At 37.6% G+C, this 18,475-nt stretch overlaps 1 protein-coding gene across 1 annotated transcript; it reads left to right on the top strand.

Annotated features, from left to right (window-relative positions):
- Nucleotides 1–1,434: 1,434 nt before the first annotated feature.
- Nucleotides 1,435–18,447, top strand: LOC125232184 (glutamate decarboxylase 2-like). The gene is made up of 8 exons (XM_048137818.1): nucleotides 1,435–1,683; nucleotides 8,840–9,021; nucleotides 12,410–12,632; nucleotides 13,336–13,587; nucleotides 13,779–13,843; nucleotides 14,120–14,309; nucleotides 14,815–15,048; nucleotides 17,171–18,447. The coding sequence occupies exons 1-8, from the start codon at nucleotides 1,576–1,578 to the stop codon at nucleotides 17,357–17,359; spliced, it is 1,443 nt and encodes a 480-aa protein (XP_047993775.1). The 5' UTR covers nucleotides 1,435–1,575; the 3' UTR covers nucleotides 17,360–18,447.
- Nucleotides 18,448–18,475: the final 28 nt, after the last annotated feature.

Consider the following 18,475-nt stretch of genomic DNA (forward strand, 5'->3'; position numbering starts at 1 on the left):
AGTGTCCCAGAATTTCCATACATTTTTGTTACTTTCCTCTTTTGTTACCCCATACACTTACAACATGTACGGAAAATAGTAAGAAAATAAAAAATAAAAATCATATGGGACAAATTTTTTTACTACTAGGATTGAAAAAGCTAATAATTCTGAGTAGAAATAGCATTTTTTTTTTCAAAAATATTACACTTCATAAAAGTGGCAAAAAAAGAAATGCTCAACTAAAACAACTTATTTAAGTAAGAAGCTTTTTACTCTTTGTCACTTCAGTTCATTGGAGTTCATTGTTTACAGTATTTATTGTCGGTACGCTTTTTATAATGCGTTATCAATAATTTATTTGTTTGTAATTATAAATTTAAGGTCTCATTGCTTTTTTTTTTTAATACTACGTCGGTGGCAAACAAGTATACGGCCCGCCTGATGTAAAGCGGTCACCGTAACCTATGGACGCCTGCAACTCAAACAGTGTCACATGCGCGTTGACACCCCATTAGAAACTTGTACATTCCCTTTTGCTGTGTTAAGTACACAGCAAAAAGGAGTGTACAAGTTCCAAGGAGGGTTCGGGTTGCCGACGACTCAAAGGACAATAAACGGAACAAGTTAGTTCCGTAAGTCCTCCCGTCATCAGCACACCGCACCCTCGTTGAGCTCTGGCAGCCTTACTCACCGACAGGAACACAACACTATGAGTAGGGTCTAGTGCTATTTGGCTGCGGTCTTCTGTAAGGCGGAGGTACTACCCCAGTTGGGCTCTGCTCTAGATTCGAGGGAGACGATATCCGCTGTGCTGTGCCCTACCACACAAAGCGGAATATCATTCGCTATGCCCTACCTCCTACTAATATTGCAATATCAACAAGTGCATAGTAATTGCCAGAAATCATAGCTTTTCCAGCCACATGGCTGAAAAAATGCTGCACCGCAGCATGGTAGAAATAAAGGAATTCATTCATGTGTTTTTAGGTAGATGATCAATTAGGACTCATTTAACTGTTATTAATCCTAATAAACTATTTCAGATGGCTTCGGGCACATAAATATATTCTTTTGATGCGAAAAAGCGCCACCAAAATTGCTGGAAAAGTTACGTTGTCTGGTATAATTACCTAGGTACGTACATTAAGTATCAAGATGTCGTTCCAGTCACAAATATGAATAAGTGTCTATATTTTATATTTTTGTTTATCTACTTGTTTAGTGAGTTCAAACCATGACCATACCTACTTCGACATTGTGCGTACACACACAATTTAGATAACATTATTCTTACTCCGTAACTTTCCGTTAATGACATTAGACATCTATAATCAGTGTAATCAGACACTGCTAAGGGGTTATTGACTTTATATTTTACATTGGAAGCTAGAATATGTGGTCCTTAACGTAGGTATCAATATCAGTTGACGATACGCGACGATGCACTCATAAAGCGCGCGAGGTCCTGTGTAAATAATGGAAAACACTACAAACAATGATTCCGGGTTAAGCGTGCCTACGCGCAGTCTGCCGCGGTCCCTTGGTTAGATTACACCTATTCATTGATAGATGCAGTGATACTAAGTTCACAAAATGAATGTCAACGGCCATTCGTTTCTCAGTAAAGTGTTTAATATAGTAAAGGAGGAGTTGGGAGAAGATGCGCCGCTTATCAAGTTTGAGCACCCTAAGGATTTGGAGGTAGGCACAGGGTTGATTATGATTGCACTTAATATATTGTTTAAAACTTTAAACAAGTACCTAAACCAAAGACCAGATAAATTATCAAAAGTCGAATATACATTTAGGTACTAAAAAGAAAAACATTAAAAAGTACTGTATCGTGTCTAACGTACCACATACCTACCCGGACTACGAATGTTAGTCGTGAAAAAATAATATTTTATACAATTTTAGATTTTTGATCGGAAATCGTACCTACCTAATACTTGTAACATGAAGGTATGAATACCGATCAAAAATCTAAAATGATTGTCTTAATGATAATTTTGTACTTTAAATACATCCATAAACTTAGGCTTGTATTGCCAAAAGAGGTTGGCAGAGAGAATGAAATGGCTCCCGGTTCACTGCATCACTGCTATCTTCTCTTATCTAGCAATAGTGGGGACGTTTATCGACAAAAAGAGGCCAAACCTTTTTTTTCTTGACCAAAGCATGAAACTTGGCACAGTTGTTCCTTATATCAAAATAAGCCGATTAAGATCGGGAGCCTTCGGGAGCCTCCCCCCTGGGGCTCGGGAGGGGGGGTCAAAGTACCGCTTCACCCGGCTTGCTTTGAAAAATTCTAACATACCCCGTTTAGTTCATAGGTCATGTTTGGTATCGTTTTCGAGTAAATCAATAACGTAGAATCCATTTTTGGTACTAAAATTATAATTTAATGGTAAATAAAATAAAAAAAAATGAAAAGTTTGAAATTTTCATCTATGATTTACAAATTCAAGTCATCATAAATGTCAAACTGTTTGCTTTTTCTACAAATAAAAAATATGATATGAAAGCTTATTTAATATAGACTATGAATAATATAACTTTTACCCACCTTTACTAACGTTAAGTTTTAGAAAAAAAACCTTTAAACCGCGCGGCGTCGGGACGCCGCGAGCGTAATTTTAAAATGCCTTTATTTTAAAAAACTCTATTAGAACTCGTTTAGCTATTAGGTCATGTTTAGTATCGTTTTCGAGTAAATAAATAACGTAGAATTTAGTTTTGGTACTAAAATGACCATTTAATGTTAAATGAAATTTAAAAAAAAAAATTCTGTGAGTTGCAAATTCAAGTCACCATAAACGGTTTGCTTTTTCTATAAATATAAAAATATGATATTAAAGCCTATTCACAAAGGATAGTACGCGTTCACCTACGCGAGCTTATACTGTGTGCGGGGAACGCGCCTCTTTCATATATTTGATCGCCAGTGTCCGAGGTGTGTTAATGCATAAATAGAAAAAGATTCATTATTATTGACTCCGGTGTCGACAACGGCAACACTCGGGTCGGGCCACACGATCTAAAAACCGACTGTACCTGTTATTTATTCATTGTAGTGAATCCTGTAAGAAATTTATATAATAGTATTTTATACAATCCTGATATAATACAAAACTCTTCAGTCGAGTACCATGTGTAGTACGGTACGAGAGTGAAAAGCTTAATTATATCACTATTGTATACAATACTTTTTCTACGAGTCTATCTTCATCGTCAATGGACGGAAATATCACCATTCATGCAAGTTAAAATTAATGTCAATAGAGTCGTTCACCGTTGTATCAACATCGAATTACCTAGCAACCAATTGTTTGTAATAACCGTCTCTGATTGGCCGATAACGCGACAGATAAAAAAAATGTGTTTCAGATGCAGGAAAATTTTCCAGATATCGCAAATTAGTATAGAAATTGTATGAAGTATTTTTGAAATTATTATAGTTAACTAAAGTCAATTCCTCCGTCCGTAAATTATATATCATGCAATGCCTAAAAAGATACCACCATAAAATAGTCCCGTTGTTACCAACATCAAACAAGCGCATTGAACGCGTTCCCATGCCGAAATGCAAAACTAAATTTGCAAGACGGAACATTAATTATAACGCACCGTTAATTTATAATAAACTAAAATTAAAACACAAGAGTATAAAAACATTAACTGGCTACGATTTTAAAAAGACAATCTGGACATGGATATGTATTATGAACTACGATGAGACTGAAAAACTATTGAGTGAAAGTTTATTCGGGTGTTAGGATTAGTACGATTATAGGCACACAACTACTAGATATTAAGCAAAAACGTACTCACAACACACATACATACATACATACACACACAAACACACACACACACACACACACACACACACACACACACACACACACACACACACACACACACACACACACACACACACACACACACACACACACACACACACACACACACATTATGCATGCTGTTGTACCAACCTAGTAATATATGTTAATTTCCGTTTCTTTGTTACAAATGAAGTCTAATTGTTCTTTTCAATACCTATCTAATCGAGCATGTAATTCGGGCATCCACTGGGACTGCAACACAGTGTAAACTAACGCAGTCTCCAGGGCGCCATTGTACCATGTACCATGTACCTTTTGATCAATAAAATGATTTATTAAATGATTATTAAATTATAATGAGCTTATTATTCTTACTATCTTACTATTCTTTTTTGACATACCTACCTTTATGTCCTATTTCATTGTTTCCTATTATATACTTTTACATAATTACCTTGTTAAATTCAATATTGTAATATTATAATCGATTCAATACCTAGCATAATTTAGATTTCAGACTTGCTGTACCCTGTCAGGGTCCATGTGAAACCAATATAAATATGTAACACCTAGATGTAACCATGGATGCAATAAAGAAATTATGAATTATGAATTGAGTCGGAACTGCCATAGAGTATCCAACACTGAAAAGTTAGCACTTATAGTTTAGTCTGTGGTGTCCTAATTGACAGATTACTCATACTCATACTCATACTATACATTCCCTTCGCAGAGACATAGCTGGGTACATATGCAACTGCATAAAGAGGGCTCTACCCTCTTTATACAGTTGCATCGGTGTTTGCAACCTGATTTACATTTACATCTTGTAACTTCTAAGCATATACTGGCCACTTCAGTGTTGCCTGACTGGGATGGAAGGAAGAAGACGGACTTGGCAAATTTTGGTGTGGCACCAACGCCTGACTCCAAGTTGAACGCCCTGAGTCCCATTTCTCAAAACTGAAAGTTACAAGTTACAAGCGGAAGTCTCTTTGCAACTTGTCATATTAGACATTGACAACCAGTTGAAAATTGTAACTTGTAGCTTCGAGAAATGGGCCCCTGGTACACTGTGCGCAGTATATGCTGATGCAAGGCAGCCTCTGAAGGAGGTATGTTCTCCAATTGTCGATCTTTTCTGGTACCTAAAGAGGTAGGTACTTCGACCACTCATTCACCGTTACGCAACGACTTGGTCTGAAACAATATGTGCATTATCATTTTAGAGTCTACAACTATCAAATTACAACTTTTTGGTGGATCACGTAACCTTCAGTATTACCCACTTACGTTACGTATCATACAAAATTATTACAAACTTTAGTAAAATCTGATTTGCCTCTGATATTGCTCCATCTTGTAATAGTTTGACACCTTGGGTGGCCTGGCTAAGCTTCAAAGCCAAAAGAAAACGTTTCTAGATTAGACATAGTATGGGATAGGTACGATAAACGCAGCTTGAAACGATCAACAAGGGAGAAACATGGCCACCCAAGACTTCAAACTATTACGAGATGGAGCAATATCATAGATAGGCTAATCAGCAAAGCAAAGCGGCCTGATGGTTGCTCGCTTTTGCCTTGGTTTCTGGGACGACCCTTGGCGCGTGACCTGTGTGGATACCTTGGCTCCGTCCAACGTCTAACGTTCGGCCCAGAAACCAGGGACTGCTGCTGCAAAACGCCCAGTTTAAACGCGCAAATATGCATTTTTAAAAAACAACTACATATTTGCGGCAATTGCATTTGAAACATTTGGACCATGGTCATTAGACACCAAGCAGTTCGTGAAGGAAGTTTCCACCAAACTTGTCTGGGTGTTTGGTGACATACGCATAGGCTTTTACATCATATTTTTTATTTAAAGAAAAAGCAAACAGTTGACATTTTTGTCGACTTGAATTTGCAAATCATAGATGAATATTTTTTTTTATTTATTTACCATTAAATTATAATTGTAGTACCAAAAATAAATTCTTTGTTATTAATTAACTCGAAAACTATATCAAACATGACCTAATAGCTAAACCGGGTCTAATAGAGTTTTTAAAATAGAGGTATTTTAAAATTACGCTCGCGGCGTCCCGACGCCGCGCGTCTTAAAGTAATTTTTTTGTGGAACTTAACGTTTGTGAAGGTGGATAAAAGTTATATTTTTTATAATCTATATTAAATAGGCTTTCATATCATATTTTTTATTTATAGAAAAAGCAAACAGTTTGTCATTTATGATGACTTGAATTTGTAAATCATGGATGAAAATTTCAAATTTATTAATTTTTTTAAATTTTACTTACCATTAAATTATAATTTTAGTACCAAAAATTAATTCTACGTTATTGATTTACTCGAAAACGATATCAAACATGACCTAATAGCTAAAAGGGGTCTAATAGAGTTTCTAAAATAAAGGCATTTTAAAATTACGCTCGCGGCGTCCCGACGCCGCGCGTCTTAAAGTAATTTTTTTGTGGAACTTAACGTTAGTAAAGGTGGATAAAAGTTATATTTTTTATAATCTATATTAAATAGGCTATCATGTCATATTTTTTATTTATAGAAAAAGCAAACAGTTTGTCATTTATGATGACCTGAATTTGTAAATCATGGATGAAAATTTCAAATTTTTTATTTTTTTTTATTTTATTTACCATTAAATTATAATTTTAGTACTAAAAACGAATTCTACGTTATTGATTTACTCGAAAACGATACCAAACATGACCTATTAACTAAACGGGGTAAGTTAGAATTTTTCAAACCAAGCCGGGTGAAGCGGTACTTTGACCCCCCCTCCCGGGCCCCAGGGGGGAGGCTCCCGAAGGCTCCCGATCTTAATCGGCTTATTTTGATATAAGGAACAACTGTGCCAAGTTTCATGCTTTGGTCAAAAAATTTAAGGTTTTTCAATAAACTCCCCAGCTACAATAAAAGGTTTAGAAAACGAAGCTGCGATACTGCAGTGACAGGTTGCAGGTGATCGCCCACACCATAATTGACCCCATTTCCCATAGTCGACTTCTACGACACCCACAGGAAGAAAGACGGTAGTGAAATTCTCTGACCGTCACCGTCACATGGGTACAGTGTACTTTGAATATATTTTCCAAATATAAAGCCATTTTTGAGAAAAAAACCCGTTGAATTTCAAATCTAGGTGACACGGCCGCCGCTTGATGACTTCTGGCATTTCTCGCAGTACCATGCTATGTAAACACATGATACATGAAAATTATAATACACACATTCATTTAGGCCATTACTTTATTTTTGGCTTAAATGTGTACTTTAAGTAGGTACTTAACATAAGATGACCCCATTACCTAATTCATACTGGCATTACTATGGCAAGCATAAGAGCATATTTTATGTAACAAAAAAAATAAGCATTAGTACTTTAAAGCGTGCTCCACCTTAGACCGCATCATCATCATCACTTACCATCAGGTGTGATACGGGTCAAACGTCTACCTATTCAAACTATAAATAAAAGAAAAGAAGAATGCCATTGCATTACAATAGACAGTCCGGTCGTCTTAAAAATCCATGAAATACCTATTATAATATTCCCGATGACTTTGAATCTTATTCGAGTGAAATATTTATATTATTCCGATATTTCCGATGCTGACAGATAATGCTGCTAATGATGACAATTACTGGATGTTTCTTCCGCAATTAGTGCACCCTAGCATTAACATTAGTAATTAGTATCAAGGCAAAACCGCTAAGATAATAAAGATACATACCGGCTCTGTCCCTACCGTTATGCCATTTCATTGTGTAAACTACAATATTTAGACAAACTTAGGATGAGAGTCAAATATTGCACATTAGTTTGCGTGGCATGTGTCTAGTAAAGTAGTTAACGAGACTCAATTGCCCATTAAGTTTTAATTACTTTAAATGATAGCGGTTAAAAGCGGTAGATAATAGAAACATTAGTTACACAGCATCCGATATAACCTTTTGTAGACGGACCTTGAAATAGCTAAAACCATTCGATGGTAAGTTTTTTATCAGAATACGATGAAAACAGTAAAATAAAACAGTAAGATGGAGGTACTCGGCTTATGTTTTTTCCAGCAGGGCTATTAGTATTACAATTATTAGAAAAAGACGGCGACTCATCTACTGTCGCGCCAATCATGTGCTAGTTGTGCAGACCAGAGGCTAGTAAATACCAAATTGTTAAAGTAGGTATTTATATTGTAGAAAACACGAGAGACAGGTATTTTCCCTCTAACGAAACACACAAAACACAGACCAACCCCTATAGACATCTATTACAAGACGACTCGCTGTGGCCAGCCTTCCTAGTATTTGCACTGATATAAGCGCGGGCGCTCGCCGTGCCCGATCAGTATCGACCAAGTAACAGACCCGAAAGCAGCGCGTGTTTTTCGCACAAAAAAATTGGAAAAGGGTATTTTGATGCCTTAAAGATGTCCACCTGTAGTGTGAAATGGTGTGGAAAGGTAACAAGAAGCTCAAATTTAAAAACAGACGGCATTACATTCCACAAATAAGTCATATTTATAATTTATTCAGAGCCGGCATAGGTCAACTTACATTGGCCACTTACGCGTCAGTAGAGGGACAGTCATACTTCTGTCCCTTTTCATCTGGCGCGACTGCCCGCCGTCCTTGAAACGGCCAATCACAGCGCGCTTAACACATTCCCCGCCCGCTCCTCGCACCCCAAACACTGGTGACTCGTATCGCGAACCAAATATGACAAGACTGCCACTCTATAGGAGGTTCTCTGTGACACAAAACGATGAAGCCGCTGTGCTGGTGGATGTGCTAAGTGTATATTCATTCATATGAGTAATGCTCCATTGTTCAGACTTACTTACCCTACATTATTAAGATTCAGACACTAGGGATAAAGATTTCAATTCTTGTTTGAAGTAAACTAAAAAAATATACCTACAATATGGACTCGATATGCCTCGTATATATCTGATACAAAATTTTGACGTAAATTAATCTTGAATGTTGTTCCAGAAAATTCTCCAACTAGACTTATCAGAGGCTACAGATGAGAAGACTCTAGAGCAATGCGTGCGCCAAGTTCTCCAGTACAGCGTGAAGACCAACAAGCCGACCTTCCGTAACCAGCTGTTTGGGGCCACGGACCCTTACGGACTCTCTGCGGCGTGGATTACGGAAGCTTTCAACACCAGTCAGTAAGTTCACCAAAATATTGTATCTTTATGATTTCACTATAAATATAACTTAGGTACACACGTAGGTGCCGGTAAACTATAGATAAAATATTGATGTCATAGATTCGTGGGGCTGAATTGGTCACCGATTTTTTTTTCTAAGATTCTCTTTTAGAAATGCACAAAAATCGTCAGGTGAAGGTTTGATATAGGTATCTTGTTTGAGGGGGCTCCGGGTAGTCCTGATTCTTTTTCTGAACACTTTTTAAGCATAAACAAAGAATAATGGATGTAGGTAAAATTCTTGCTCCCGTCACCACACGGCAGCCTATATTTTGTACTATCTACGGCTGCCCATAATTTTATATTTGTCTCTTAAAATCTTTCTATCACACCAATACGTCGGAAAGGGACAAACGAACGTTATCGGCTTGATAACTTTCGTGAACGTTTATAGAGTTGTTAGTATGTACCTAGATTACAAAGTTAGTAAGTTATTCCAGCTTAACTAAGTTTGGAAATAGGTAAACACTTAGCTTGTCTGGTTTACCTTCGTCAAATGCCTAAACTACTGGATCTTGTCTACCTTGTGCACTAGACTTTCCTTCTTAGTGCTTTGAACTTTTAGCAGGCTGTTTATATGAGGCTACGGCATTTTCTATTACTAACGGCGGTTTCTATTACTAATTTACAAGTAGTTGATACTTAATTGTATATACGTAAAGATGTGGAGATTTAAAAAATCCTACAAAATATAAGACAATTTTACTAACAGACAATTCCATTCCAATATCCATAATAATATTATAAATGGGAAAGTTTGGTGTCTGTTTGTTTGTCCGTCTTTCACGGCAAAACGGAGCGACGAATTGACGTGATTTTTTTAATGGAGATAGTTGAAGGGATGGAGAGTGACATAGGCTACTTTTTGTCTCTTTCTAACGCGAGCGAAGCCGCGAACAAAAGCTAGTTTATCATATAACAATTATTACGTTCATATAATATATACACACAAAGTAGGTATAATATTTAGTCATTATCTATTTTCTTCCAAGAAGATAGCACTACTAGTAATATTCTTATTAATCTTCCACTTGTCTATGGAACTTCTAAGAGGGCATTTAGTGTCGATAGTAGATATATATAGGTACCATTAGAATCAACTTTTCAGTCTTATACAAGATGACTGGCACTGCTGGAACTAATATGTCTCCATAACATTTAAGTAATACAGAAAAGTCTACAAAATTAGGGTAGCACCAGTTGTACCCCTATCGAATACCTACTACGATTAGGTCCCTACTTCCGACCGACTACAGAGGTCGACTTGATTGTATAACCAGTTGTAAAACGTAAGACACTTTAATAATAATGCCTGCTGAAACCGGTTCACGAGGTATCTATTCATGTACCCGTGAATGGGTTCCAGCGGGCGATCTACATGACATCAAAGCTCTCCAAATAGCCTCTACGTGTTGGATCTATATACCATAAATGACCGGGCTCGAAAGACCCGAGAGTTGTAAACGGAGATACAAATAATAATAATATTCTTTATTTGCGAAAAATATGGTACAATAAGGTGTTATTTTAACAATATTTCTGAACAGACATATTTTGCTAGTTAAGCATGCAAATGTTTAGGTACTTAAAATTAGGTTAGTTGATAACCTAAGGTGAGTATATATAGTAAATAATACAACCTAGAGAATGGAGATACGTTTACAATTAATTGTAGGCATACTTGGTGATAATGAGTCATTAAATATAATTATTGAGATAAGTAGAGGATAAGGACGTATTAGAATTTATTGTAACGGTGCGTACGTAAAACGGAACGTTACACTAGATCCTCTAGTTGGCACATCGATTCTAAATTTTAAATTTGAATATTTTCGATTCACCCTTGACATTCCTGAATTTTTTCTCAGTTCAATCCTGGATTTCATCCTATAAACACCTTTGAAGCATTAAAAGGCTAATTTTAATAACAAGTTCTAAAAGTGCAATTTTAGTATATACTCATAGTGCACGTGCAGTTTACCAGTTCATTCAGTTTAGTTCTTCGTTTTCCTGTTTATTAATTAATTACCCAAAGGCACAATATCAATTGTAAGTTATTTTTAATTTTACCCTGTATATCACCCTAACACATTTCTACCCTGTATGTTATACAATATTGTACCTGTTCTTTACAGATGCCTTTACCTTTACTTTTAATAAAGACCTTCGCCCTGGAAACAAGTTCTTATCATTTCCATCACCTGTTGCTACTCCGTCACATTTATGCCTATTGCCAGCATAGTACAAGTATGGCATAAAAATAATATACTCGAATTACACACTTTGATACATATGTCATGTATCTAGTACGAAAAGCTTTTTGAAAAGCGTTCGTATTTGTCATGCTAGTTCAGCCAGCGTCAGTACGTCTTATACTGAGAGTGACTGAAATAGCACGACACGTTCGTACGTTTCCGTAAGAATACGGAGGAAAAGCTTTTCGTACTACATCTGTAAATTACTTCCATTGGGCAAATAATATAATAAAAATAATTTTACAAATTCACTCAAGTCGCACTTTGGCTGTGAGCCCTGTCCGGTGACAGTGTAGTGGGTTGCGACACTATAAACTAAAAACCGGCCAAGAGCGTGTCGGGCCACGCTCATTGTAGGGTTCCGTAGTTTTCCGTATTTTTCTCAAAAACGACTAAACCTATCAAGTTGAAAACAATTTTCCTAGAAAGTCTATATAAAGTTCTACTTGTGATTTTTTTCATATTTTTTAAACATATTGTTCAAAATTCAAAAGTTAGAGGCGGGCACACTTATTTTTTCTTTAGGAGCGATTATTTCCGAAAATATTAATATTATCAAAAAACGATTGTAGTAACCCTTATTCATTTTTAAATACCTACCCAACAATATATCACACGTTGGGGTTGGAATGAAAAAAAAAATCAGTCCCCACTATATTGGTACCAAATTTCAGCTTTTTAGTGCTAAGGCCGTTTTCACACTATCCGATCCGATATCGGATGTCGGAAGGATTTCAATAGAAAAAATCCAAGATGGCGCCTGTAATGTATGTGATATCGGTCCGACATCCAATATCGGATCGGATAATGTGAAAACGCACTAACGGTCACTGAGATTATCCGCGGACGGACGGACAGACAGACATGGCGAAACTATAAGGGTTCCTAGTTGACTACGGAACCCTAAAAACGGCACCAAGTCAGTATCTCGAGTTCACCAAAGTCTCAGAAACCAATCAAATATCCTCCGGAGAGAGGCTCTATGACATATAAATATTTGGGACATATATATTTAACCTGGCACTCTTAAAGAACTAACCACTCTCGAAGATGCTTCAGCTAGTAAAAGAAAATCTAATCACTTTTTCCAGGTATACATTCGAAGTAGCGCCCGCTTTCACCCTAATCGAGAACAAAGTCCTGAGTCACGTCTTGAAGCTCTTCGGCATCCCCGATGGCGATGGCATCTTCAGCCCTGGAGGCAGCTTGTCGATGCTATATGGCATCGTCGCCGCGCGGTTCAGAGCCTTCCCGCAGGTCAAGGCCAAGGGCATGTGGGGTCTGCCTCAGATGGTGTTGTATACTTCGGAAGACGTAAGTTTTTCATTAGCACTTATTGGGTATGATGTTCTGAGTCACTTCTTGAAGCTGTTCGGCATCCCCGAAGGCGGTGGCATCTTCAGCCCTGGAGGAAGCTTGTCGATGCTGTATGGCATCGTCGCCGCGCGGTTCAGAGCCTTCCCGCAGGTCAAGGCCAAGGGCACGTGGGGTCTGCCTCAGATGGTGTTGTATACTTCGGAAGACGTAAGTTTTACATTAGCACTTATTGGGTCCGATGTTCTGAGTCACTTCTTGAAACTCTTCGGCATCCCCGAAGGCGATAGCATCTTTACCGCTGGACGCAGTTTGTCGATGTTGTACGGCATCGTCGCAGCGCGCTTCAGAGCCTTCCCGCAGGTCAAAGCTAAGGGCATGTGGGGCCTGCAGCAGATGGTGTTGTACACTTCGGAAGATGTAAGTTTCACCTGGTGTTGTGGATGTAGTTGTGACTGTGATGTGGTTTTTCCTGACCTTCTGTGTTTTCGCGGGAGACTCCGTACTCGAAGTCGCGCTTGCTGTAAAATAACCCAAGCAGCGAGTACGCAACTTATGCCACCCAATGAGCTATCTTTTGTCGTAATTTAGGAACATTACATTATTCTCTCATCTTTTATGATTTAGTTTTTAATTTATTAGTAGGTATCTATCTCAGTAGGTATAGGTATTTCACTAAATCCTTTTTAACCAACATTTTCAGAGCCACTACTCAATAAAGAAAGCAGCGCACTGGCTCGGCTTCGGTACCGACAGCATTCGCACCATAAAAACCAACGCCAGCGGTCGAATGATCCCCGAACAGCTAGAAGCGGCTATTCTCAAAGACAAGAAGGCTGGACTACATCCCTTGATGGTGAATGCTACTGCTGGGACAACGGTGCTGGGAGCCATCGATCCTTTACCGGTTATTGCTGATATTTGCAAGAAGCACGCTGTTTGGATGCACGTTGATGTAAGACCTAGCATTTTTTTTTTTTTTTTACCACATGAGAAATTCATGGTTTCCAGTTAATTATTTCTAGTTTTTTCGACAAAAATGGTGCATGATCGATGACGATGACGGTCTATATTCCGGTCAATATAAGGCTATAGCATATTGTGTAGCGTATAAAATTTTAATTCGTGTTACTTTATGTTTTTCAGGCTTGCTGGGGCGGGAGTTTGATTTTGTCCCGCAAACATAAAATTAAGCTGAATGGCATTGAACGGTAAGCATTTGTTTACTCTAGGTATTAAAGTGGAAAGTTTATGAACATGAGTGACAAAGCAATTAAATGTAAATTATCATTTTCTCGTCATACTCCTGGATTTTGATTGGATTAAAACTAATAGCTAAGTACCCCTAAAATGCCTACATATTTTTTTTATGTGCACACCCGTACGACAAACGTCATTGGATTTTAGGAATCTGATTATGATCACTCACTTGTTTGGGTATTACAACTTTATGACAGTAACGATACAAACATCTCTTTAAATTTCAGAGCAAACTCCATATCCTGGAACCCCCACAAGATGGCAGGAGCGCCGCTTCAATGCTCACTATTCCTTGTGCGCGAAAAGGGCCTCCTACACGAAGCCAACTCAGCCGCAGCGCAGTACCTGTTCCAGCAAGACAAGTTCTATGACGTCAGCTACGATACTGGTGACAAGAGCGTACAGTGCGGACGGAAGGTGAGCTACCCCTTTCTTCACAAGATGGCGCTACTCCAGTGATCCCTAGGCCTTGTGCGAGATAAGGGCTTTCTACACGAACCCAACTCAGTGGTGAATATTAGCGTTTAAAAAATCGAGTTTTTTCACTACCTGAATTAAGGCCCTCCGAGTGGCTGCATAATATTTTAGTCCATATTCTTTCTAGCTCACATATATGTGTAGCCGTGATACTCGTATCATATTCGTAGTATTGTCGCTACTTGAAGTTCTAGACTATAAAGTCTACATAATAACTTCGAATGTGATTTATGATTAAAATATAAAATATTTGCATCTCACAGGTGATAAATATAGTTTAGGCTTATGTAGTAATACTAATTATAGTGATCTGTGTTTTTTCTATTGTCGTACAAATGTTAAAAACAAAATAAGTCTTAAAATTGTAGTAATTTAGATGTTATTCATGAATTCTTACAATTTGTGTTATCGCAGCGCCTAACCAAATAACATCGTACACCCACAGATCGACGCATTTAAACTATGGATGATGTGGAAGGCGCGTGGCGACGCCGGTCTCAACCAACTCGCTGATCGCACCATGCAGATCGCTCAGTTCTGTCTCGACACTGTGGCTAGTCGACCTGGCTTCAAGTTGGTCGTAGATCAGTTGCAATGCCCCAATGTATGCTTCTGGTACATTCCCAAGCGGTACAGAACAGATAAAGAAGATGAGGAGTGGTGGGAGAGCATGCATAAGGTAACTAATATTTCACTATGGTTATTTTAAAGCGTTTTACTCTTGCTGACAGCACTGAAGATTGCTCAGTTCTGTTTCGACACTATGGCTAGTCGACCTGGCTTCAAGTTGGTCGTAGATCAGTTGCAATGCCCCAATGTATGCTTCTGGTACATCCCCAAGCGGTACAGAACAGATAAGGAAGATGAGGAGTGGTGGGACAGGATGCATAAGGTAACTAATATTTCACGTGTTTTACTCTTGCTGACAGCACTGAAGATCGCTCAGTTCTGTCTCGACACTGTAGCGAGCCGACCTGGCTTCAAGTTGGTCGTAGATCAGTTGCAATGCCCCAATGTATGCTTCTGGTACATTCCCAAGCGGTACAGAACAGATAAAGAAGATGAGGAGTGGTGGGAGAGCATGCATAAGGTAACTAATATTTCACTATGGTTATTTTAAAGCGTTTTACTCTTGCTGACAGCACTGAAGATTGCTCAGTTCTGTTTCGACACTGTGGCTAGTCGACCTGGCTTCAAGTTGGTCGTAGATCAGTTGCAATGCCCCAATGTATGCTTCTGGTACATCCCCAAGCGGTACAGAACAGATAAGGAAGATGAGGAGTGGTGGGACAGGATGCATAAGGTAACTAATATTTCACGTGTTTTACTCTTGCTGACAGCACTGAAGATCGCTCAGTTCTGTCTCGACACTGTAGCGAGCCGACCTGGCTTCAAGTTGGTCGTAGATCAGTTGTAATGCCCCAATGTGTGCTTCTGGTACATCCCCAAGCGGTACAGAACAGATAAAGAAGATGAGGAGTGGTGGGAGAGCATGCATAAGGTAACTAATATTTCAATATGGTTATTTTAAAGCGTTTTACTCTTGCTGACAGCACTGAAGATTGCTCAGTTCTGTTTCGACACTGTGGCTAATCGACCTGGCTTCAAGTTGGTCGTAGACAGAGATGTTAAAAAATAGGTAGTGCAATGTATTTAAATACAAAATGCAAATTCTTTGGTTTTTTACCTATTTCAAATAAAAATACAAAATAGTTTTACAAAAAGGTATTTAAAATACAAAATAGGTATTTTCAAAATACCTTTATTCAAATAAAATACTTTTTTGACATTGATTTTTGCATGCTAGTACAACCTGTATAGTACAAATAGCAGAATAAGCAACCAAATGTCACCTACCAACTAAGACACTAATGTACCTAACTTATTCTTCGCAAATAAACTCACTTCTTACTTAAGATAAAACTTTTATTTTAAAGATGTGTTTTTTTATTTTAAACCACAGACCACCCTGGTTTAAAACACAGAATCACCAGAGAGCCCAGAAACCTGGCTCTATAAAATTAGCACGTTAAAAAGTGAAGCCAAAAATGGACTGTCTTTTACCTAATATTATAAAAATGCAATGAAAGACTTATATTGCAATATGTGTGAAATATGAAAAAAAAAATCCTACAATAATAGTAATATTAATTAAGCATAATGCATTACAGCTGTACTAAATAGAAATGCCTACAGTCATTAGGTATACGAATCATATGGATTTTCCCCGATTTTTCGATGTCCACGGTCAGGGTGCTTAGGGATCTTGCAACAAATCGCTTACTATTTATTATAGGAACCACTATGTTGGCAGCACTAAAAATAAGTGTGATATTGTAAAACATTAAATTAAGCGCTTCCGAACGTGTTGTCCCGGTCAGTACATAACTTAGGCAGACAAAAAGTGACAAACAGCATTTTGTATTTTGAAATGGTAGAAAATGCAAAATACTTGTACTAAAAAGTATTTTAAATAAAATACAAAATAGTTTTCGACAAAAGTATTTAAAATACCAAATACAAAATAGGTATTTTGTATTTCCATTTGAAATGCTTTTATTTCAAAAAGTTAACATCTCTGGTCGTAGATCAGTTGCAATGCCCCAATGTGTGCTACTCTGGAACATCCCCAAGCGGTACAGAGAAACCCTTTGCGACGCCTTCTCTCTCACTCTAGTCTATTTTGTCTTTCTATACTATCTCACCGAACTGACTATGCATGATATTAGAAATCTTTTTGACAGTTCATAAAAATAAGTCTACTCTGATTTTTTCCTTAATGAGCATGTTTTACTTTCCAGATTACACCGAAAATCAAGGAGAGCCTAACAAGAAACTCCCTGCTAATGATATCATATTCTCCCCTGCGTGAGCACAAGAACTTCTTCCGCCTGGCCGTGACTTTCCATCCGGTGCTGGAGGAGGCACAGGTCTTGAAGATGTTAGCCGATATTGAACAAGCCGGCGAGGAAATCACAATAGATCTTTAGTAGAATTAACATAAACTTAAACCCTTGCACATGATGTTAAATTCTCCCCTGCGTGAGCACAAGAACTTTTTCTGCCTGACCGTTATCTATCCTTCAGGGCTCGTGTAAAATCAATTATTGAAGATTCGAGCAGATATAGCACAAGCGAGCGAGGAAATCACACTAGATTTTTAGTAGACTTAACATAAACATAGTCCAGGCAAATTATTTAAAATTCTGTTCTGAGAGGCCACAAGAATTTTTTCCACCTGGTGTCATAAGGCAAATAACTCACCATTTTATGGGCTTTGTTGATTTCTTATACGTCATATTCTCTTCTACGTAGATTTTCCGCCTGGCCTTCATCTATCCTTGATTGCTTAAGAAAATCCAGGCATTAAAGATATTAGCGGATATATGTGCCGTTCTCAAACAAAAGGTACCACATTGTGGCTATAGCATAAGGACGTTAATAAGTAATAGGCGAGACGACAAAAAAAAAACTAATTAGTCCGTTAATTAGATTATTAAAGAATATTAGACCCTTTTTTATTATTTTTTCTCTTAAACGAAAAATGACGACGGTACAGTGCGTTGAAGTTTCGCGTGACGTCACGCCTAGGTACAATTTTTACTTAGAAGTGACGTCACAAGCCCCCACTCCGGAACTTTGATGCACTGTATCTTTGTATTTTTTCATTAATTAGAAAAAGCGAAAAATTTGTGTTTAGTATTTTTGGAAGATCTAACTGACCGACTAAATAGAATGCCATTTTTTTTAATGTAGTCGTCATCCCTAATTGATAATATAGATATAAGCAAATGTGATCCTTAGTTAATTAAGTGACTGGGATATTTTTAGAAGATTTAACGTTTATTTTAAAACCTCCCTGCTCAAATACTCTCCCCTGCCTGAGCAAACATTTTCACTCGTTGCAGTCACGAACTTAATCATTTTGTGTTCATCTACGAAACACTTTATTTATTTACAAAATTATTGTATACTCTAAATACTAAGTACTTATGCTTCGATTGGAAACGATCCCCTTATTTTACTAATTATTACTGAAAATTATGAGTTAGTTTAATAATAATGTTTTTAAACTAGAGAGCGAGATCTTATTATTTGTCTTTATT

Source organism: Leguminivora glycinivorella, chromosome 1, assembly GCF_023078275.1.
Source record: "Leguminivora glycinivorella isolate SPB_JAAS2020 chromosome 1, LegGlyc_1.1, whole genome shotgun sequence".
Taxonomy (NCBI): Eukaryota; Metazoa; Arthropoda; class Insecta; order Lepidoptera; family Tortricidae; genus Leguminivora; species Leguminivora glycinivorella.